The following is a 24,399-nucleotide window of genomic DNA, read 5'->3' as shown; positions in this document are numbered from 1 at the left end:
TGGAACCCCAGTGGAAGGTCACTCCAGAGCCTTGCAGAAGCTTCCTGGGCCATACAGCAGTTTGCAGCAAGGGCAGGATGGCTGCAGAGGCAGCTGAGCTGGGCAGAGCACAAGAACTTTCCACAGTGCCCGCCAGTGTGCAGATATCTGGACCTTTGGGTTGCTCCAACCCAGCCCCAAGACAGTTTGGGGTCTGGACCCCATGTCTGGAGGACACCGTGTTAAGACATTTGGTGAATTTTATGCAAACACAACCATCTGCAGGTGACCTGCTCGTGGTTTTGCTGCAGTAGAAGCAAGGAAGCAGTGCAGGGGGGTGGGTGGCCCCTGGGGTGGGACACAGTTCCCCACTTGCCAAGGGGCATGTTAGCCAGGGAGGGTTCAACACCTGGCAGTGCCCCCACTGAATGGCCAGTGTTGGGGGGCTGGGGGTGGCTCTGCAGAGGGGAGTGGGTTACTTACAGAATCTTCAGGCTGTAGAGGCCAGAGAAAGCTTCCCCTGGGATCCTGGAGATCTGGTTTCCAGAGAGGCGTCTGCAGGGAAAAGAAGAGCCAGCAATGTGTCACCATCCTTGTCATGACAGTCCCTTGTCTGCAGAGGCTGAACAATTCATGCATCTTGCCCTGGTCCCACGGGGAGGAGGCTGCAACACCTGCAAGCCGGGCTACCATCGTGTGCTTGGGCAACCCTTGCCAATCATCCTCTCTCTCAGACTGGGGAACAGGCAGAGAAAGTAAGAGGTCCTGGCAGACCCAAATCTGTGTTTTCAGCATCCAGTGACAGCTCGTGGCTCAAGCAATTCCCTGGATGCCCACAGAGGACCCCAAACCACAGAAATGACAGTACAGGCTGCCCATGAGAGGGACCTGTGCTGGAGGGCACTGCCCAACCTACAGACCTTGCCCTGCCCTGGGCCTCCAACACTGAGAGGGGAGCAGGAGAGAGCTACTTTCTACTCATGCATGGTCCTGGGAGGACTATCCCTTAATCATGGACACTTATCTGTCCCTTTTGTCTGCATATGGCCTGTTTCTGCATCCTGCAGGTTCTCCTTTGTCCTGTCCATCAAAGCTCAATACCACTTTGCTTCCACTCCCTCATCCCCAGCCCTATGATCACAACTAAAGTCCAACTCCTTCAACACATGATGATCCTGCTCTAGCAGGAGGGTTGGTCTAGGTGATCTTCAGAGGTCCTTTCTAGCCCCATCCAGTGTGTGACTCTTGGTATCTCTGCAGTGAGGGGAGACCAGGCAAGGGGTTGGAGATGGGGAGTACCAGGTAGGTGCCACACTAGAGCCAGCTCATCTAAGTGTAGTTTCCAAAATCAGGACAGAAAAAGTCTTAAGTTGTCTTTGGATGAATTATGGCTGGAGAAAACCATAGGAGGGATCACAGGGGTAGGGAGAAACTAGCCTGGAAAGGCTGTTGAATGAAGATGAAGATGAGGGGATGGGAGATGAAGACAAAGTGAAGAGCAGCATCACAGAGGAAGGTGGGGATGGAGAGCAAAGAGAAGGAGACAACATTCAGAACTGGCTGAAAGAATTTATCCAAGGAAAACTGTAGGGTTCACCATTGTCCAGCACCATCTAATCAAATTGCTCAGATTTTATCAAGGCCCAGAGCAGGCTGGCACCTCAAGAGGTATTTGGATTTTTCCTTGAACTTGAAAACTGCATCACTGTTACCATCACTTTGACTGAGAAGGACAGTGGTCCTGAGACCATGGTGGGAGCCCATGGTGGAGCCAGGAGTGAAGTCCAGGACTCACGAGTCTAGGCTTGACCTAAGGAAAATCACAGAATCACAGAATGTTGGAAGGGACCTCTAGAGATCATCTAGTCCAACCCCCTGCCAGAGCAGGACCACCTGGGGCAGGCCACACAGGAACACATCCAGGTGGGTTTTTAAATTCTCCAGAGAAGGAGACTCCTCAGTCTCTCTGGGCAGCCTGTCCCAGTGCTCCTTCACCCTTGCAATAAAGAAGTTTCTCCTCATGTTGAGGTGGAACTTCCTGTGTTCTAGCTTATACCCATTGTTCTTGCTCTATTACTGGGCACCACCTAAAAGAGTTCCTTCCTCTGGACACTCACCCCTCAGATATTTATAGACATTAAGAAGATCCCTTCTCCTCCTTCTCTTCTCAAGACTAAAAAGTCCCAGTTCTCTCAGCCTTTCTTTGTAGGAGAGATGTTTAAGTCTCTTAGTCATCTTTTTCTCCTCCTGTTTCTCTCATGAGGACAAACATGGACCAAGTCCCAGTGCCCATCAGCCAGAAATTATGAAGCCAGGTTAAGAACCTGAGTAAGACCCCAAATTACTACTGTATCTGTGCTTTCTGATCCCCAAGTGGTTAGAGGTCAAGGTTGGGTTTCTCCATAGTCGCAGGACAGGAAACTTGTTTTCCACTTGACTTGGAGTCAAGTGTCTCCCAAAAGGAGACAGTGACCAGGATCATCTTCTCTCTCCCAGGAAGTCCAAACCAGGCCCAGGCAGTGGGGCACAGATGCTGACAAGCCTGTTGTGTTCATTTAGCATTAGATTCATAGAATCATATAATGGTTTGGCTTGGAAGGGACCTTAAAGATCATCTAGTTCCAACCCCCTGCATGGGCAGGGACACCTCACACTAGATCAGGTTGCTCAAGGCCCCATCCAACCTGGTCTTGACGACCTCCAGGGATGGGGCAGCCACAGCCTCCCTGGGCAACCTGGGCCAGGGTCTCACCACCTTCATAGTGAAGAATTTTTTCCTAATGTCTGACTTGAATCTCCTCTCTTTAAGTTTCAAACCAGTGTCCCTTGTCCTCTCACTACACACCCATGTAAAAAGCCCTACCCCAGCTTTCCTGTAGATAGAAAAGTTGAGCATTGACCAAGCTCGTTTCTTCTCAGAGGAGACAGGTGCAATCCAGCTGGGAGCAGAGCACGGTGCAGCGAGGGCTCTGCAGGGGTCATGGGCAGGATCTGAGCTGTTTGGAGAAGCCACACTCAGCTGTGGTGGAGCAGGCGGGTGCGGGTGCCCAAGTTCTCTCCCTCCCTGTCTCTCCCCTCGGGAATCTAGAGAAAATTGCTCCCATAATTAGGCCTCCAACAGGATAAACAGCACGGGGTCGTCTCTTTAATGTGTGTGAGCAGGTTGTAACCTGTTCTGCAGTACTGCCTGCCAGGCTGGGCTATTTGTCACTTGGGGGCTGTGATTTGGGGTAATTGCTCCTTTTGATTGCTGATTTCCACATGGGAGGGAGTGTTGTCCAGGGGAAGGGAGTGCTCCCCTGGAGGGGAGGTGTTCCTGCTCCACAATCTCAGCCTGCTCCCAGCATCTCCTGTTTGTCCGGGTTGTCTGTCCTCACCTCCCTAGAGCTGCTGGCTGCCCCATGCCTTCCCTGACAGCACAATTCACAGCTCAGTGTGCTATCAACTTTTTTCCTGGCAGCTCTGCACGTTTTTGTTCACTTCCCTGGGTGTGTTTGACTGTTTGCCAGGTCCCTAAATGGATCTGGGACCTCCAGGATTGGTGGGAAAGGATCGTGGAGCTTGGATGGAGGCCAGGCTGGGGCTACAGAACAGGGTGGCAGGGAGCCCTTTGTGCTGGTGGGACCCTTGCTGAACTAGCTTGTGGTGTCTCAGCACCATGGGCAAAACAGAGCATAAAGGGAAAACCAAATCTGTGGGAGATGCCCTGGCTCCACTGGGCACCATCTCTATGTGAACTTAGAGGCACAACCACCTCCCAGTCCCAGGAGAGGCAGCCGTGCCTCCCTATTGCTGCTGCTTCTGTCCTTGGCCCTGCCACACTGAGACTATGCTGTACCCCTGGGTCACCTCTGGCCTCTGGCTCTGCTCCTGCTCAGTAGCCCAGCTCCTCTCCCCAAGGTGCAGAGCTCCAGGCCCAGCCAAGGAGCAGGCACAAAGGGAGGCACCAGCCACAGCCACTTTACCCCATCCTCCTCCCAAGGCCATTGCCAGGGCTGTGCTCTGCTTACTTGTGGCACGCAGAGCCTGGGAGCTGGGAGGTGTCCATGTCCATACACACAAGCCAAGGTTCTGCTCTCCTAGAGGGGCACATGGCTGGGATGCACACACAGGGTCTGGGCTGTGGAGGTTTGCTCTGCTGCGAGGACAGGAGCTACATGATGCTCCCAGTGCTAACAGGTGTCCCAAGCAAGGGAGCAGGGTGTCCCATCAGTCTTAGTTAGTTCAGGAATGGGTAGGTCTTTTGGAGTGTCCTGTCCAGTAGGAGGAGTGGCCACTGGGAACACACACCATCTGTTTCCATCTGTTAGCTCCTGTCCCAGTTCATGTGAGAGATCCAAGACATAAAAGACCCCCCTGTATGTGACCCTTCCTCGGTCCAAGGTTACCTGACAATATCCCCTTGGTTCCCTCTGTTCCTCTCACTCAGACTCTCCAGAAATATCCCAGCCTGGCAGACAGGCACCCATTAAATGTATCTCCAGAAACCAGATCCCACAGGAAACCCACTGGAACCATCCCTTCCTTTATTTTAAAGGGAACAACAACATTTGAAGTGATGCTGCCAGTGGGACTTCCCTTGAGACAGCTCTTAATTTTCTCCTTCTGTGGAGAAGACTGGAGCAAATAAACCCACCAAGAAGGACTGAGAGGTGGCATTCCCTTGTCCCAAAGCACACAGGGGTGAATAGGGGTCCATAGCACAGCAGGCCTGCTCAGGTCTCTTTTTAGGACAGGCAGACTTTGTCCAGCTGTGTGCCTTGCCAACCTGGAGCTTGCACCTTGAGATGGGGCCAGGAGAAAGGGAAAGCTCTGGATTTAAAATGACTGATGGAAGCGGGAGACAAGGGGCAGGTGGAAGGGGGAGGTGGGAGCTGGTGTTGGCTGGCTTGCTTTGGAAAGCTTGCTTGTTCAGAGGATTTTAGATTCTGCTCCCCCCACCCCTTCTCCACTCCTGTGATTTCTCAGAAGATTCCTCCAGGCTTTGATCTGCATTCCCAATACACTCCAAGTTGGAACAAACTCATGGTTTACCACCTCATGGTTGCTGCAGTTCAGTTACCACAGGCTCCCACCCCCTCCTGTAACTTGGGCTCCTTGGTCATGCCACAACTCCATGGCATGCCCAAAGGCTGCTTGTTGGGCATGATCACTCATGCCATGTGCTCGGGCAACATGGTGATGCTCTTATCATCCACATAAGGAGACAGGAACATTGCCCATTGGCAGGACAGGATGAACATGTATGTCCATATCCCAGTGGAATTTTCCCCTTGGGAGATCTTTATTGAGCAGGTCAGCTTTGATCTCCTGCTCTGGTTCTTTTCCCAAGCACTAACAGCGTCAAGGCAGAACCTGTGCCCAGATAAACTCCCTGTGCTCCTGTCTGAGCAGTGTCCTGGTGCCAAGGCTGTGCCATCACCAGGCACACAGGGAACCAGGGGCTCTGTGCTAGGCTTGAGTTTGTTCTCATGCTGGTGCAACCCAGGAGTGAAGCCAATTAAGTCCTGCAAGTGAAAACATGGTACATTTGAGAAAAGAGCCAAGCTTGGACTCTCCCTTCCCACAGAGGAATCTGCACCTGGTCCTAGTCTTGTATCACCTGGAGGTGCCTCTAACATGGCCTGTACTCCATCCCTGAGGAGGAGACTTCTCAGCCCAGTTTCTAGCTCTGCTCTCTGGAGCCCCACAGAATGCCTGTTCCAACTCGATAGATTGATGGCATTAATTCCTTTTGTTTATGGTCCTCAAGCCAGTTTTCAACCCACACGAATGTTCATATGCAAGCTAGCTTGGATTCATTTGCCAATAAGATTTAATGAGACACAACTCCTTATTGAACAACCCAACACAGGACACTGGCTGCCCCCCCGTCCTCTCCGTCCCCTGTATTATGAACTGTCAAGGTTTTCTGGGGACATTTGTTCCTTCCAAACATTTGGGGCAGTTTTGACTTTTGACTCTACCCTGAGTGGCCCAGTCAGGGTACCCCAGGACAGAGTTACTTGGAAGGCAGTTTGCTGGAAAACTGGCACCAGCTGTGCTCACTCGCAAGGGTTTTTCAATTGCTGAACACAATAAATGGAGTAGAAAAAGAACTGAAATCTCCAGGTTTCCACAATGTTTTGAATTTGACTTGGGCTCCTGCAATAACCTGGCTTCATTTTTCAAAGTGCATGACAGAGAACCCCTTAGAAGACCTTCCCCCCTGTCACCACCTGCCAACCTGTACCTGGGGCATGTCAGATGGCTCAGTGAGGACCTTTGGAAGTCTTCATCAGAGGAATTACCTTTTAACACTCTGCTTTTGCCCACTCACTCTGTTGATGACCAGTGCCATCCCCTGCCAAGGACCTATGTCAGCCAGGAGGTCCTGGATGAACTAGGGCTAGTACTCTTGTTGCTAACAAGTTGTATCCTGGTGCCTTCTCAGGCACAGGATCTCAGCAGCATCCTGGGGGAAACTGTCCAAGCATTCAGAGGAGCTGCAGCTCCTCATCTGCAGCTGTCTGGAAATGGAGACCTGTGCCAAGCAAGGCGGCTACTGAGGGGACAGTGGTGCTGCCTCCAAATTTCAGCATGGAGAAGCAAGGTCAAGGCCCCACAAGCCTTTGTCTCTCTACCAGAGACCTCTGCAGCCTGCTATTTTATGGAAGCCCACCACAGCTGCTCTCCTAGCAATACTCTACTCCAAACATGCTCCAGGAAAGGCTTTTCACCATGGTGCCAGAACACTTCAGCATTGCCCAAAAATGCCAGTAGCCCTTTGTACAGCAGTGCTGGTTCTCCAGGAAGCTCAAAGCCAGCGTTACTGCAGTGCTGCCTCTTACAAGACTGAGATTGTTTTGGAGTGAGACCCTGTGCTGGACAACACCCCCAAAAATGGATGCTTCAGATGTCTGGGAGCTGGTGTGGGTGGTGGTGGGTGCTCCAACACCAGGCAGGGTCACTGCAGCAGTGCTGCTGCTCCACAGCTTATGGCAGTTCCACCAACCTTTGCACCCGCACCCGAAGAGAAGGGAGGAGACGGTTTCTCTTCTGGTGCAGGGGAGAAGAGGGCTTCTGTGTCCACAATCCCCATATTACACATTATTTCATTGTGCTTTTCTGCTGTTTTGTGGCCTGCAGGCACTTGAGCTGCCTGGGAAGGGAGCAGCCAGCGAGGGGAGGCCGTGCTGTGGGTCCGGAGCCGGCGCTCCCTGTGAGGCTGAGTCCCTGTGCCCCGGGGGCTGAGGAGAGGCAGGTGAAAGAGCCAGTGGCTGGGAAAGGGTCTGATCTTGCCGCCGTGCCCCGCGGCAAGAGGTGAATGGCAGTGAACACCTGCCTTTGGCTGCAGCTTCTCTTCTTGGCACCGAGAGCTCGTGTTTGGATTCAATGCGGGGTAACAAAGGCCCCGCTGATGAACACATTTCGACACGTTATTGCTCCCAGGCTGCTTTCAAGATCCTCTTTCTATTCCTTCTGTACCGGTTGCTCTTGGTTCTCTTGGCTCCCGGCTCTGGCTTTTCAGGCTTCATTAGCTGGAATTTATCAGCAGCTTTAAACAATCTTCCTGCAGAAAGCAAGGAAGGAAGGAAGGGAAGGAAGACACTGGAGTCCCTGCCTGTGTGAGGCCGAGGTCTGAACACTTCTGTCACTGGAGGTTTGCTTTGGAGGGAAGGACCTGGGCTGGGCTGGTGCTTGCTCCTGGCACTGCCTCTGCTGCTTGGTTTCCTCCTGGTGCTGGAGGCTGATGGTAACAGGGAAGAGCACAGGCTGATGGAGAACCATGGGAGAGGAGTGGCCTTGTCTCTTCAAAGCCAGCTGAGTCTGGAGAACCTGCTCTCTTGGCAGTCTGGAAGCATGAGCGCTAATTACATCTGCAACACCTTCCTGAGCAGCTCGCAATCAATCTAATGACTAACAGGTCCTGGCACACCTCGGAGGCCCATTCCCATTGCTGAACAGATGGTAGAAAGAGGCACTGGCAGGGAAAATCACCTCACCAAGACCACACAGTGAGCAAGCAGCTTGAGCTGGAGCAGACCTGCTGCCCTCATCTGTGCCCAAAGCTCCAGAACATCCATTTTGGTTCACGTTAAATAGAAATGTACAGGTTTTGTCTATGATTACTCCAGCCTGTTACTTGCCCAGTTTATCAAGGATGTAACAGGGAACATGACAGTGTATGAGACAGGCTGGGGCTGCAGGGTCATCCAAAATCCTTGGAGATAGGAAGCCTGCTGAAAGGTTTCCTTCTAACTGAGACAGGCACTTGCAGCAAGGATGGGCTACAACAGAATCCTCTTCATCCTCAGCCCTCCTCTGCCTGGAGGGCAAGCAGGCAAGTCTCCCTCCTCTCCAGGAGACACCAACATGGAGACACCTGCACTGTCCCTCATCGCTCAGCAGGTTTTCTGGTCCTCACTTCCTCAGCCTGCCCCACCACGGGCAGTTCTTCCATGGGGAACTAGAGCCTTGGTCTGACATCACTCTGGTAGACCCAAGGGAACACATTCTGGGGAGCTGAAACTGGAAGAGGTTTGAGCTGTGAGAGCTGAACAACTTTTATTGGGGATTGGCAGGATTTATTTGCTTGATTCTTGTGTCCTGGCACAGAGAGTGATCCATCCTGGGTGTCGTGGTCCTGAGGTAATATTTTGGGATGAAAGTCTGGTAAAGATATAAGTGAAAAGAGCAGGAGGAATGCCAGGCAAGTTGGGTTACTGGTTGATGACAGCTCTATATGCACACTGTCCCTGTTAAGATGTTGTTGAAATAATCACTTTTAATTCCTAAAAATAAATAAAAACCATTCCTTGCTTGACTTCATATAAATGACTTGATTCCAATAAATAGGATTTTTGCATCATTGCACTCAAATTCAAGCAGGAACTTGGGTATGCAGATATCTAATGCTGCAATTTCCATTTCTTCTCCCAACGGGGATGGTTTTTCCTGGTCAAAACTCCCTTGCTTTCTGAATGAGGACTTGTGGCATTTTGAACCTCTAGTAAAATGTTCTCTAACAACTTCCAGTTACTTTTCAGATTTTCCTGTATAAATTTTTCCTCTACATCTATTTAATTCATAATTATTTTTGGCTGTGGAAAGCTGCCTCTTTTGGAGCATAAAAATGTTTATTCATTGCTGGTTGAGACTGCTCTGTTTGTACATGACATGTAATCAGGACATGAGTGCTTGCAGCAAGACTAATTGTGTACACTGCTAATTGTGTACAGCAGAGTATGGTCTCTGTGTCTGAAAAACTGTAGTACCCCCAGTGAGTGCTTGAAGTTGAACCTCAACACAGATGTTGACAAAATGGAAAGAGAAAGGCTGCAAGATCACAAAATCATGGAATGGTTTGGGTTGGAAGGGACGTGAAAGATCATCTAGATCCAACCCCCTGCACGAGCAGGGACACCTCCCACCAGCCCAGGTTGCTCCAACCCCATCAACCTGCCCTTCAACACTGCCGGGGATGGGGCAGCTGGGATTCCAGTGTCTCACCACCCTCACAGCAAAGTATTTCTTCCTCATATCCAGTCTCAGTCTCCTCATTTTCAGCTTAAAACCATATTCCCTTGTCTTATCACTCCACGCACGTCTGAGCAGAATGACTGAAACACACCAGGAGGAATAACAAGCCCGTGCCTGAGCATTTTGTCCCAGATTCAGGTGCCCACACAGCAAATAATTTCTTCCTAAGATCTCATCTCAGTGTCCTGTCTTCAAGTTTGAAACCGTTCCCCTCATCCCACCCCTCCCTGCCCTTGTCCCAAGTCCCTCCCCAGCTTTCCTGGAGCCCCTTCAGGCACTGGAAGATGCTCTAAGGTCTCCCTGGAGCCTTCTCTTCTCCAGGCTCAACACCCCAACTCTCCCAGCCTGGCTCCAGAGCAGAGCTGCTCCAGCCCTTGGATCATCTCTGTGGCCTCCTCTGGACTCACTCCAGCAGCTCCATGTCCATCCAGATGGATTCAAGTTCTTGAAAACCCACCTTCTGTGTGCAGCTTTAGCCCCCAAGGTAAGGAAGGATAAAGAATGACTCCTGCTCAGTCTGTAAATTCTTCATGGGGGGTGAGGGGGGGGCAGTCTGTGTAGCTGGGGTCCTTACAGCTCTAATGAATAGAAACCTCAGACAGATGAAGATGAGTTGGAAGACCATTCGGAGTTAAAAACCTACACTATGATTTGATAGTGATGAGATTTGACCTGACATGGGAATATTGGACATCAGTACCTGGTCTGATCTCTTTGGTCAAGACTGGATGTTCACAGAACTAGGTTTGTCTTTGCACACGTGTGTCCATGTAAGTATGCACACCCATCTGCAAACACAGGGACTGTGATGGCTGCCATGTCTGAGTTTGCTGGCTCAGACCAGAGCATACATCATGGCACCCAGAGCTCTTAGCCTTCAGTTGCCCAGGCTCGTGGCCACCCAAGCTGCAAAGTGCCTGGCAGCTCATGTGCCTCCCCTGCAGGTGGCTGTGATGGGGACCCTGTGTGCAGAAGGGTGAATGAAGATGAATGATCCATCATGGATGGGGTCCTGTTTTATTTTGGCTTTTTGCACATACACCATCTCAGCCTAAAGGTGATGTCCTCAGGAAACCCCCTAAAATGGAGGAGCCAATGCACCCTCTCCCAGCCTGCAGCCTCCTTCCATCGCATTCTGCAGCCACAGTAACAGCCCTGGGGGTTGCTGCCAGGGCCAGGGGCTCCCTCTCTGGTGTGTTGCCCCACCCCGACCGTGCTCCATACTCACAGCTCCTCCAGGAAGCGCAGGTGATGGAGAGTGCTGGGCTGCAGCCGGCTGATGTTGTTCATGCTCAGATCTCTGGGGGGGAAGACAGACAGAAGTCTCTGGTCAGTCACACTGTGCTTTGCACAGGATCAGCCCCAACACCAGGCTCTGTGACTCCTCAAAATGACCAAATAATTCTAGTCGGAAAAGACTTTTAAGATCATCAAGTCCAACCATAACCTAACTCTACCAATCATAACCTAACACGACTAAGTCTGGTGCTTAAACCATGTTCCTCAACACCATGGCTTTGAAATCCCTCCAGGGATGGTGATTCAACCACATCCCTGGGCAGCCTGTGCCAATGTTTAATTACCCTTTCAGTGAAGAAGTTTCTTCTAATATCCAATCTAAACCTCCCCTGGGCAACTTGAGGCTATTTCCTCTTGTTCTCTCCCTTGTTCCCTGGGAGAAGAAACCAACCCCCCTGGCTCCAACCTCCTCTCAGGCAGCTGCAGAGCCAGCAGGTCTCCCCTCAGCCTCCTTTGCTTCAGGATGAACACCCCCAGTTCCCTCAGCTGCTCCTGCTCAGACTTGTGCTCCAGACCCTTCCTCAGCTCCACTGCTGTTCTTTGGACATGCTGCAGCCCCTCAATGTCCTTGGAGTCCAAGGAATGAGGGGCCCAGAACTGACTCCAGGATTTGGGGTGCAGCCTCAGCAGTGCCCAGCACAGAGGGATGATCCTTGCTCTGGTCCTGCTGGCCACACTAGTGTTGATAGGAGCTGGTGGATGTTGGTGGATGCTGTTGGCCTTTTTTGGCCACCTGGACACGCACTGGCTCATATTTAGCCACTATCAGCCAACACCCCCAGGTCCTTTTTTGGCTGGGCACTTTCCAGCCACTCTGCTCCAAACCTGGAGTGTTTGTCTGGGGTTGTTGTGACCCATGTACAGGACCTAGCACTTGGCCTTGTTGAACCTCAAGCTCATCTGCTCAATAACATTTCCTGGCACTGTGGTCAGACTGACAGGCCTGTAGGTCCCTGGATCCTCCTTTGAGCCATTTCCCTCTCTGCTAACAGGAAACTCTGCAAACTGACAAGACATGGATTTGACAGATGCACCACTTGGTGGATCAGGAATTGGCTGGATGGCTGCACCCAGAGAGTGGTGGTTAATGGGTCAGTGTCCACGTGGAGGCAGGTGACAAGTGTCATTCCTCAGGGGTCAGTATTGGGCTCAGTGCTGTTTAACATCTCTGTTGGAGACATGGACAGTGGGATGGAGTGTCTCCTCAGCAAGTTTGCTGATGATACTAAGCTGTGTGGAGTAGTTGACACCCTGGATGGAAGGGAGGCCATCCAGAGGGACCTTGACAGGCTGGACAGGTGGGCCAGTGCCAACCCCATGAAGTTCAACAAGGCCAAGTGCAAGGTCCTGCACCTGGGTCAGCACAACCCCAGGCACAAATCCAGGCTGGGGGCAGAATGGCTGGAGAACAGTCCTGAGGAGAAGGACCTGGGGATGGGAGGAGATGAGAAGCTGGACATGAGTCGTCAGTGAGCACTGGAGCCCAGGGGGGCAATTGTGTCCTGGGCTGCACCAAGAGGAGTGTGGCCAGCAGGGCCAGAGAAGGGATTCTGCCCCTCTGCTCTGCTCTGGTCAGACCCCACCTGCAGAAATGTGTACAGTTCTGGTGCCCTCAGCACAGGAGAGACACAGAGCTGTTGGAGAAGGTCCAGAGAAGGGCCATGAAGATATCTGAGGGCTGGAGCAGCACTTCTCTGGAGACAGGCTGGGAGAGTTGGGGTGTTCAGCCTGGAGAAGAGAAGGCTCCAGGGAGACCTTAGAGCAGCTTCCAGTGCCTGAAGGGGCTCCAGGAAAGCTGGGGAGGGGCTTTTCACTGGAGAGAGCAGTGACAGGACAAGGGGTGATGGTTTTGAACGGAAAGAGGGGAGATTTCAGTTAGAATTATAGAATGGTTAAGGTTTGGAGGGACCTTAAAGATCATCAGGGAGGGGCCATGATGGTAGGAAGGCACTGGAAGAGGTTGCCCAGGGAGGTTGTTGATGCCCCCTCCCTGGAGGTGTTCAAAGCCAGGTTGGATGAGGCTTGTGCAGCCTGGTCTGTGTGAGGTGTCCGTGCCCATAGCAGGGGGGTTGGATCCTGTTGATCTTTAAGGTCCCTTCCAGCCTTAACACTTCTATGATGCTATGATTCTATGAATTACAAGAAGAGGCTCCAAGTGGCATTTCATTGTCTTATCACAGACCAGGCTCTGCCTGCAAAGGGATGGAGGGGAGCAGCCAGAGACAGTTCCTTCTTCAGGGTGGTCTGCCTGAGCTTCTGCAGGTTCTGGAGCAAGTCAGACAACAGCACAGGCAGTGCTATAGTTTCAGAATTTTTGGAGAAGGAACAGTAAGATGAGTGACACTGGGGTAGGACAGTATGTCCTTGGGCCCAAAAGTATCTTTCTGTGATCACTGGCCATGCCAGCCACCACAGGGAGCTTTTCCAGCTCCTTTGGAGAAGGGTGTGAGTCATGGTACATCCTATTGGGCAGGCCTGCTCTAAGCTGGAAAAAACTAGAGAAAAACACCAGGATCAAGGGACAGTGGTTGGCTCTGTGGGTGACAGACTCTGAGTTTAGAGGGTGTGAGGAATCTCGTTGTGCTTATTTCCATCTTTGCTGTCTCCAGCTAAACACAACCCTCCTGAGCAGATGCACGTGAGGAAAACCATGCTTGTTACCCAAGTCTAGAGCCCAGTGACTGCAAGTGAGCACTGATCTTTACAGCTCTGAGGAAAGAAGAGGCTGGATGAAAAGCTGGTGTGGTTACAAGCAGTGGGAATGGAAGGGACATATCCACTACCAAGCAGCCTAAGTCCAATGTCACCTGAGGCACTGGGCAGACTCGTGTGAGGCAGACAGGGCTGGTTTTGGCCATTGTGTGCAGTTAGGTCCCTTCTTGGCTCCTTTGGACTGCTTGGGCTGAATAGCAGAGGCTGAGATGTTTCTCTTATGATGTGAGAACAAGGAGGCACAGCATAAAAACAAAAGCATTTCACTTTACTCTTTCCTTCTGTAAATCCCAGGCTTGTGAGCATAAGGAAGGATGTGCCTTCCCTGCCAGCGGGATCTGCTTTGGCATCAGACAGGTGCATGGAGCAAGGAGGCTTGTGCCAAGGACAAGGGCTGAAGCACAAAAGAGAAAAGTCCCTCTGAACAACCCAGCCACCCAAAGGAGACCTGTGTGAGCTGGCTGCCATCTGCACAGCACACCATCATCCTGCAGACCCAGGACTTGAGGCTGCAGATCACGTAGCAAATCTACACAAATCAACAACCCCCTGAAGGGAGGTTCAAACAAAGGGGGGTTGGTCTCTTCTCCCAAGGAACAAGTGGCCTCAAGTTGTACCAGGGGAGGTTTAGATTGGACTTTGGGAGCAATCTCTTCCCCAAAGGGTTGTCAGGCCCTGGCCCAGGCTGCCCAGGGCAGGGGTGGAGTCCCCATCCCTGGAGGGGTTTCAAAGCCCTGTAGATGTGGTGCTGGGGGACATGGGGCAGTGGTGGCCTTGGCAGGGCTGGAGGAACAGTTGAACTTGGTGATCTTGAAGGTCTTTTCCAACCAAAATGATTTAATGATTCTATGAGATGCCCTGGACCATGAGAGGCTGGTTTTGGGCTCTGGGTAGGAAACTGCTTCAGTGGAAAACAAGTTTACTGAAAAAATTTACTCGAATTCCTTTGTATCCTTCAGTGAGAAAATTCCCAAGTTCTGTTAATAAGGAGACTTAGTGAGTTTGAGGGTGTGGGCTTCTTCATTCTGCACGCTTTCCACAGAAACCCCCACCACTTTCTAACCAGGTCTCTTTGGCACTGGTGGAAGCAAGTTACACCTGGGAAGGGTCTAATACCACCTTCTAGTTTCTCTGGAGATGTGTCCTGTGACAAAACTGTGCAGTTTCATGAGCCCTATTTGAAGATAATCCTGGAAAAGTTTTGATTTGGTTTGATTCTTTTCTTTATAATTTTCTCCTCTCCAAAGAAGTGGTGGAATAATCCCCAAAATTCAACATTCTGCTTTCAGAATGAATGCAAAAATAAAGTAATTGTCTGCATTGTTCTGTGTGCAAGGCTGCAATCTGTATTTGGATGATCCTGGGGTACAATAGAAGGGTTAAAATACTATTTTGTGCTGTTCTATTTTTATTTTTAAATCCCTAGGGGCAGTTGCTACTTAGCACCCATTAAAACATCTCTTTTTCCTACATCAAAGTGTCTCCTGTTTATGTTGTAATGAATCAGTCTGATGTTTTGACATGTCATGAAACAACGTGAAAAGAACAAAAAATAACATAAAATGAAAGGCTGTGACACGAAACACAGATCTGAAACATCCAAGATCTCCTTTAAACTCCAAGTTCCTTCAGTTGCCTTCAGCTGGCAGTGCAGGGAATACTCCTTGGTCACCACAGAAGACACTTTTCAGACCTCACTGAGCTGTATTTTGGGTGCCCAGCCCCTTCCTGGGCATGGTGGGAACAGCCCCTGCCACACGCCCCTGGGCATGGGAGGCACGACCCTCAGCATCAGTGTCTGGTGACAGTGAGGAGGTCAAAGATATTCTGACCCCTTCTTTCCACCCCTTTGATCCATGAAGAGGAACAAAATACACTGGTTTCTGAAGAAATCTCCCAAAAGGCAGAGCAGAAATGCCATTATCCCATCACAGCCTCAGATCTCCCTGTCACGTGGCTTAAATGCTCCACTGGCCTCCCTCTCACCTTCTCGCACCCCTGGGGCTCCTGGCCACAGACAGGTCTGAGGGAAGGGGCTCTCTCCCATCTCTTGGGTCAGTGAAGAAAAATCCAGCCCTGATTTCCATGCCTGTTTCATGGAGAACATTTTGGGTAATTTTATTTAAAACTCACTTGTGGTTTGGGTGTTTGGATGCTCTGGGGGTTTGCAGTCCTGCAGGACTCAAACATAGCACATCTACACACACAACATGGAGAAGGAGAGGCCCATGGTGCAAAGCCTGGTGGTGGTCTCTGAGCTAATGAGCAATGGGGCAAATACGGTGCCAGGGGTTCAGCTTGAGTGTGAACTCTCCAGCAGGACATCCTATAGGGGCCCAACACCAGGTCCTCTGGAGCAGTGGACATCACACCTGGCTTGGTGTGTGTGGTTCCAGGACTGGCTGTGGTATGAGGACAGCACGGAGGGGATGGTATGAGGACAGATGCTGAGAAGGAGAGAGTTCCTCCAAGGGCTGGAAATTAATTCCCTGAGCACGGCCCTGGACCAGGTGATTTTGCTAACCACAGAAGTACGAGATGTTTCTCCACAGGCTGTCCATGCTTGTGTGAAAGATGAGGCACAGGATTCTTGCCTGAAGTGTTGGTGGAGCAAATATTTGGCTTACTGCACTTGTAAAGATGTTGTTGACTTGTGGCTGTGTTTTCCCAAGCTTGTGCTTTTCCTCTTAGTGGGGTTTCTTGTGTTTGAGTTGGGAGGAACCTTAAAGATCATTTAACTCCAACCTCCCTGCCATGGACAGGGACACCTCTCACTAGTCCTCCCCAGGCCAGGTTGCTCAAAGCCCCAAACCTCTGGCAGAAGGATTAGGGATTAATGGACTGAATGGATTAGGGACTCCTCTGACCTTTCTCAGCTCTGCCAATGACTTTGGCTTTCCAAAATAGCTTTCTCTTTCAAGTGACTGGCATCCAGTGGAGTCAAATGTGTTGGGTCACTCACATCTAAGCATGGTTATTGTCATTTGCACTGGAGATACCACTACAAAGATGGGGACAGTATCATGGCAGGCATTCGAGACAAGAACAAAGAACAGAATTCAGATCCCAAAGTCTCTTGAACTCTAAAAGAAATTTGAAAGGTAGGAGAGGAAGGACTGCAGCTTCACCCAGGCTTGCAATACACGACCAGAGGAGGAACAGCCCAGATTCTTGCATTTGGGTCTGTGAGACCACATGGCAGTGGTGCACTGGGACAAGCCTCCTGCTCCAGAGCTCCTGTCTTCCTCTTTCCCCAGTGGCTTCCCTGCCTGAGCTCTCTGCAAAGTATCCCAGAGAAGCAGGAAACCTTTCACTGTCAAATGCTCTTGCATGGCTATTGAGTTCGACCTCGTGTCACGACGGTCCTAAATGCTGACAGTGAAGTGAACGACGCTTCTGCTGGAACTGAACCTCTGGTTTGGTGTCAGATCCATTCACCCATGGAGATCCCTTCTTTTAAGGCATCTTGCATTAGGTGCTGAAATTACCTATGCTTTCAAATGCCTCTGCACCAAAACCATCATAATTAGGATGATTTAACATCCCCCCCTTCCCCAACTAATTCTAAGCATTTGTCATAAGCATTTCTAACTTGTACCTGCAGGAAAACTGAGACACAGTTCATGGAAACTGAGCTCATGTGATTCAGCCTCAGACCTTACAACTCCTCTGGCCCTCGAGGGGTTCCTTAAATTATTTGCTTTGATGTTGCTTTCTTTCATGAACACCCTTTGATTGTTCACTGATTAGCTGATCCTCACCAAAAAATGATGTGACACACACCATGCTTTGGGTACCCTGAAGGACTCTGTGCTGTGCTCTCTACCCGTGCTAGGAGATGGTTACCAGTGTATTTGAGCTCAGGGATGATATGAAATGTAAAGATCAGAGGAATTTCTCTTCAGCATAACTGCTTGAGCAGAAGGGATGCAGGCTGGGTGCTAGGGCTCTGAAACATGGAGCCATGGATTGCTGGGAATGGAGCAGCACAGTCCCAGAGGACTCTGCCCAGCTCTGGTGAAAACCCCTGGGGGTCCTTGTAGAAGTGTGTGTAGAAGTGGCTCTTAGGCCAGAAGGGAAGATTTCTATGCTACAATATGTTGGTCTGCATGAAGGGCACCCTGAGATATTTGCCCAAGATTGGCCTGAGGAGTAGTCTTCAGATACAGAGTCATAGATTCTTCAGGGTTTGAAGGGACTTCTTGAGATCATCCACTCCAACCCCCTGCTAGAGCAGGGTCACCTACAGTAGATCCCACAGGAACACATCCAGATGCGTTTGGAATGTCTCCACAGAGAAGGAGACTCCACCACCTCTCTGGACAGCCTGTCCCAGGGCTCTGTTACTCTCACAATAAAGAATTTTCTCCTTATCTTTAACCCAGGATGAATGTCTAGGGACACTGGGGTTGATGTGTCTCACACAAACGCATGATATCTACAAGCCCCCTACAAAACTGGGTAGAGATGAACCCTGCCCATCCCCCTAGAGCTCCTGATGTGCCTCTTTACAGCCTATAAGCAAAAGCTTTTCCCAGAGGTGTATTGTAAAGTGAATTAACACAAGCAGGACTTAACAGATCTGGAGCAAAGCAGGTTGAAGCCGCACTGGAGGAACACAAGGAGCTTGTGGCTGCTCAGGCAGGAGGTTTGAAGGTGAACACTGCAGTGATATGGTTTGGCTGAGGCCAAACCCTTAGCCTCCAGAGCCAGATGTGCATCTGGCTCAAGATCTGTGAAGTGCACGAGACTGAAAGTGAGCTGATGCTCTCCTGGAGCCGTCACTGGGCTAGGGGATTTCCTGCAGAAAGAGCAGCTATGGCTGGAAGAAGACATTCCATGGCCATCCCTCTCCATACTCCAAAAGGGCAGAAAGTCTGGTCACTAGCTTCAGTCCCCTGAGATGCCCTCCATGGGTCCCTCTGTCACTCAGCATGATGAGAACCTTGTGTCCTCCTGCCGTGAGAGCAGGGGGAAGTAGCTGTCTTCAAGCAGATCATTGATCTAGAAGGTTCCAGCAAACTCAGGGGTTGATTCAAGGGGCAGACCTTCAGGGAGTCTGTGGTGGGGCACTCTATGGGCTTCTGGCTACTGCCATACCTCAGTGAAATCATAGAATCATATAAAGGTTTGGGTTGGAAGGGACCTGAAAGATCATCCAGATCCAACCCCCTGCATGGGCAGGGGCACCTCCCACCAGCCCAGGCTGCTCCAAGCCCCATCCAACCTGCCCTTCAACACTGCCAGGGATGGGGCAGCCACAGCTTCCCTGGGCAACCTGGGCCAGGGTCTCACCCATGCATGTGGTGACAGCTGGAAAGGATGACAGACATTGTCCAAGCCATTGGACAGAATTTTCAGTATTTAGGGAAATGTACCTTGTGATCCTCTTTCTAAGGAGGCAAGGACACCCCAAAGAAAATATCTGACTACTGTCTTCAGGTGTTGAGCCTGCAGGAAGCTACTCAGAATCCAAAACAATTGCTATCTTCTGAAGCCCTAAGTTGCTGCACTGTGTGAATATCTTTGCATTTTCCAAAGTGTCCAAGATATTAATGAGTTCTCTTCCTAGCAAGGACTGAACTCAGCTCCACGCAGTGCTGGTGCTGCACACATGGCAGCATCATGGCAGTGAAAACCACCTTCTTCACACTCAGGCAGTTGAGTAGAAAGTTTTCTGACTGTGGGGAGAAGGTAAAGACCTGTTATCCTCTTGATTAATTAATTGCATAATAACAGCATTAAGGTGTCCCAGTCCAGCAGTCTGATTTCTGGGGAAACTGTGCAAACCAGAACAAAATTCCCATCCTTATCCTATGAAGGTCCAATACCAGACCTGTTCTTGCAAGGCAAAAAACACTGTTGTCTCTCTGAAATCATTAGGAGATGAGCCATGTCTCTGCCTATCTTCTGGCCACTCTCATTAGCATCCAGTGAAAAAGGCAGAGCTCCACCACCTTTAGAAAAGAAGCCCAAAGGCAATAAACGATGGTTTTCGAAATTCTTCAGATTATACTAGAGTGATTCATAAAGGTTCTTGTTATCTTCTTTCCTCTTTATCTGGAAATCTCCGGGGACACCACAAAAAGCCTGGATTGCTCGGGGTAAAATTGAGGCTGATGCTAGAATGGTACCGGGAGCCATAGAGCCAGCTGAAATTTTTCTTAAAAGCCTGCAGGTTGAAAACTAAGCTCAAGGTAGTCTCCATAAAGCAAAGGAGAAAGGGAAGATAAAGAGATCAAAGCAGCAAGAGCTCATTTGCATGACACCATATCTGGAGGCACCAGCCCTGCTTCAAGGCCGTATCTTTGCAATAGGCAAGAGCAGAACGTGTTTCTACTCCCACCTTTCCGTGTTTGAAAATAGATCAGTCATCTTAGATCATCCCCCATGTCTAGGCCCTACCCGAGATCTCCACAATGTTTCAATAATAAAGACTCCACCAAGGCCAGTTTATCAGGGTGAGATTAAGCCCATCCCTGCACCAGCAGGTATTCAGAAGCCTGGTCTGTGCAGCCAACAGCAGTGACCTCCAGAAAGCTCAACTCTCATATCACTCTAGCTGCTCCCATGTCCAGCTCCTCCCATGGTGGCTTGGCACTGTGTTACATGCTCTCCACTCACAGGGTGGGAAGGGGCTGAACAGAGGAGGAGCACATTTCTGCCCCTGGGAATGGCTGATGTTGAAACAAGGATAAATAACTGGTAGAAATCATTCTCGAGGTCAGGGGTGTCAGTGAACATCATCTCCTCCCATGGGATCTGCCAGGGCAAGGGTCCTTCTTGGACAGCAAAGGAGAAGGAAAGTGTGGGATGCACCAACGGCAGGGAGAAGGGCAGACCACTTGGCAGAATAGGCTGGAGTCACGTGGAGGAGTCGTGGCTGAGAAGCAGCAAGGAACAAGTCACCATGACGTGGGGTAGAGACAAAACCTGGGTCAGCAAATGAAGGCATTTTTTCCAAAAAGGCAAAACATGAATCTTGCTAAGTGTGCTCCTGGGCCCTATGTCCTGCAACTGTCCTCCTTGCCAGAGGAAAGTCTGCAGGCCATCAAAGGGGAAAGCACTTCTGCTGTGACAAGGCAGTGAGAAGATGGTTTGTCCTGCTGGAGATAGCTCTAATGGCCACTTACATGGTTTAGCACTGGACTTGGTAGAGTAAGTGGCCTCATCGCAAAGGCCACAGCAGGAGAAAGCAGGTACTGGGTCAAGATGTCCACTGTAGGAGAAGAGGTTTGTGCCCATCTAAAGAACCTTAAGGTACACAAGTCTGTGTGACCTGATGGGATCCATCCACAGGTTCTGAAGAAGCTGGCAGATGCAGTAGCTGAGCCTCTGTCCATCATATTTGAGAGGTCATGCTGGTCTGGGGAGGCTCCTGCTGGCTGGAAAAAAGGTCCCACAGCCCCTGTTTTTAAAAAGGGGAAAAAGAGACATGGGGCTCCTGGAGTGAGTCCAGAGGAGATCATAGAGATGATCCAAGGCTGGAGCAGCTCTGCTCTGGAGACAGGCTGAGAGAGTTGGAATTTTTCAGCCTGGAGAAGAGAAGGCTCCAGGGAGACCTTAGAGCACCTTCCAGTGCCTGAAGGGGCTCCAGGAAAGCTGGGGAGGGAGTTTGGACAAGAGAGGGTAGTGATAGGACAAGGGTGATGGTTTAAAACTGAAAGAGTGCAGATTTAGGTTAGAGATCAGAAATAAATTCTTCACCATGAGGGTAGGAAAGCACTGGAACAGGTTGCCCAGGGAGGTTGTTGGTGCCCCTCCCTGGAGGTGTTCAAGGCCAGGTGAGATGAGGCTTGTGCAGCCTGGGCTGGTGGGAGGTGTCCCTGCCCATAGAGAGAGGCTGGAACATCATGATCTTCAAGGTCCCTTCCAACCTTAACCATTCTATGATGCTATGATTCTGTGGTTACAATTTAATGGTTGGACTCAATAATCAGGTCTGTAATTCTATGACACCTTCTATGACAAGTGCCCTGGTGCTCCCCATGCCCATTAGCAGAGCTGCTTTAACTGGGGGAGGGGAGTCCCAGCCACCAACCCAAGGGGGCAGCTAGTGGAGCCACTGCAGGACCTCTGCCCTCACCACCTGCACAGAGCCCTCTGGCCTGGGTGTTGGGCAAGTATATTATCCATTTCTGGTACTGTTCTGAATGTTCATGGAGATCTGGAGACTCCCATGATAGGGAAGTCCAGAAATAATTGCTTTATGTTGATCAAAATTATAAAAAATATGTTGTTGTTGTTGTTGTTTTTTTCTCCCCTCTAGTTTTGACACTAAAAGCAAGTCATTCCACTAAGGACATTCTAAACCAAAAATAATTTGTAAAGAAAAATACTTCTGTCTTGGGAGTGTCCAAGCAGGACTTCTCAGCCTCTTTAAAGTTCTTTTTACAATTTTGCCTCACATTGTGGGGTTCAGAGTTGGCCAGTGTTGGAACTGTGTCAAGATGAACATTTTCCTTAGTTTGAGAACATCAAAACCCAAAGAACGTTGAAGCTAATGATTGAGAGCAAGGAACATTTTTTTTTTTTTTTAAAGCAAGAAAAATGAAATGGCAAGAAATGTCCTTTCTGCCCACTGTGTCCTTTGAAGCAGTCACAGTCCAGCAATGTCCTGACTTTTAGCAACTAAATGGTCTCCACTAAGTACCTGGAAAGAGCCTAAAGTTCTCAAATTCCTTTGTGTCCTGTTCCCCTTCTCCAGGTTCTCACTGGGCTCCAAGTTGTTTGCATGGAAAGTGAAACATTTCGACCTGCCAGGGTAGGATCCTCTCAACACCCAGAGCAGCCACCAGTGCAAGGGAAACCCAGGAGCACCTTCCTCTTTGCTGCCCAGCCAAAGCCTTTTGAAACAGGTAAATGAGCAGTAAACAGCAAACAAATGCAGTTGGTGCATCTGTCACATTCCCCACGCAAATGCCCTTGAAATCAATCGAGTCTTGGAAATGTGGTGCTTTCAAGTTGGAATCTCCTGCTTTGATTAAAGCAGGATATTTACAAAGACAAATGTTGTGTTGAGAAACCCTTGCCCAGCTCTGCTCTGGGACAGCAGCCACATGTGCCTGAGGGCTGGCTGGGGGCATGGAGCTGGGTCCCAGGAGAGCGGTGCAGAAGAGTAGCAAGCAGGTCAAGGCAAGCCAAAGAGGGCTGTAAGCCACAAGGCTGTTCTAGGAACCAGAAGCTCCATGGCAGAGGCACTTGCCAGCAGTCTAGAGCTGTTCTGCAGCCTCCAGTGCCTGCGAAGGTTGGTTGTTCATGTGTTTACCCTGCCTGCTCCAGGCACCTGCCCAGCACGTCCCAGAAGACATCTGTGGGGATTTACACAGACAGAAAGTGGGCACAGGACTGTCCTTTCTGCAGGGCAGTCAAGAGCTTTGTACCACCTCCAGAGGTCCCATGGGAGGACATAGTGGGAGCACAAAGGCTGAACCCCTGTGGGAGCCTTTGTAGTGGGAACAAAAGAGAAATGCTACTGGGAGAGTAAATGATCCACACAGAGAGCCTGGCTTGATGGACTACCAAAAAATCAGACACTGAAGGAGCAACCAGATCAGAGAAGAGGGGACAGGGTCAAAGGAACCGGGTCAGTGAGAAGGTGAAAATGTCAAGACAAAGAGATGTTTGAAGGACGTGTGACAAAGAAGATGATGCTGATTTGATGCTCTGGGAGGACGTCCTTTTTAGCTACAAATTGCTGGCAAAGAGCTTTGTGGAATCCCTTGTAAGGACAGAAGACAAATTAATGGAGGATAAATCTGCCTGTGACCATTCGGGGTGATTCTCTAATGGTTGTCCCTGGCTCAAGGGTCCCTGGAGGGATTTCAAAGCCGTGTAGATGTGGTGCTGAGAGACATGGGGCAGTGGTGGCCTTGGCAGGGCTGGAGTAATGGTTGGACCTGATGATCTTAAAGGTCTTTTCCAATCCAAACCATTCCATGATTTGATGACTCTATGAAGTGTCATCAGAGCTGGTTCAGCATTTCCTAACCTGGGCCCGCTACACCCACACCAAGAAGGGATTGCAAAAAGAACATGTGGGCAACTGCGAGTTGTGAAAGAGTTTCTTCCAGCTGACAAGGGATCCCTTCTCACCCTCACACAGCCAAGGAGACCTCACCTTATGCACTGACTTTCCACTGGCCTAGCCATGCATCCACATGTTTGTGTTACCTGGTGTGTGATGCTGCATGTCCATGTCCTGATGCACTATCAAGGGTATCAGGGAGAAGTTTTTATTCTCACTGTTGGGGAGCATGAAGAAGGGTTGGGCCATTTTTGTGTGCTGAATATGGGGGAGGGGGATCACCAACCAGACATGGTTGAGAAATCTGGAAGAAGTGGTGTCACAACAGGTGTGTGAGTTGCACCTGGAGGCAGAAAACAGAGACAAGGATCCAGGTCCTGGCTCAGGTCTGTGAGAGAAGCTGGGGCTGTGCTTACCTGGGAAAAGCACAACGCACCCTCCCTACCTACCCGAGCTGGCACGGCCAGACAATAAAGGCAGCTCAAGAAGGGAAGAAAGCTCAGATTCCTCCAGCCAATTACCTCATGGCAGTAGATCTTCCACCTCTCTTTCCCAGTCCTTGGTGAAGCCTGTCTGTTGTCTGGGGAGCCCAACTGTCTGTCCCAGCACAACAGGGAGAACAATCCGTGGGCTTGAGTGATATCCCAGGCATTGGAAGAATAAAACAGAGAAAGGGCCAAGGAGAACTAGGTGGGGAGATCCCCAAGAGGCTGCTCCAATGGTTGATGTCTATCACCTTGCCTGCCTGGTGCAGGTGTTGTTCAGGCTGGAAGCTGGTCAGGGTCCTGCTGGGAGGACTGGGGACCCACCTGTGTGGAGATTTTCAGCAAGTGGTTGTTGCTGGCCTGGAGGGGGATTGC

General features: G+C 50.4%; 1 protein-coding gene across 1 annotated transcript in view; it reads right to left on the bottom strand.

Annotated features, from left to right (window-relative positions):
- LGR6 (leucine rich repeat containing G protein-coupled receptor 6) overlaps positions 1–24,399 on the bottom strand; it is a 139,407-nt gene that overhangs the window by 80,702 nt on the left and 34,306 nt on the right. The window contains exons 2-3 of the mRNA XM_051639319.1: positions 10,730–10,801; positions 463–534 (exon numbers count right to left, since the gene is read on the bottom strand). Coding sequence (XP_051495279.1) covers positions 463–534; positions 10,730–10,801 — 144 coding nt within the window. The remainder of the gene's footprint in view (positions 1–462; positions 535–10,729; positions 10,802–24,399) is intronic.

This window comes from Apus apus, chromosome 23, assembly GCF_020740795.1.
Source record: "Apus apus isolate bApuApu2 chromosome 23, bApuApu2.pri.cur, whole genome shotgun sequence".
NCBI classification, from domain to species: domain Eukaryota; kingdom Metazoa; phylum Chordata; class Aves; order Apodiformes; family Apodidae; genus Apus; species Apus apus.
Note: the sequence above shows the minus strand (reverse complement) of the source record. Positions and strands in the feature narration are given on the sequence as shown.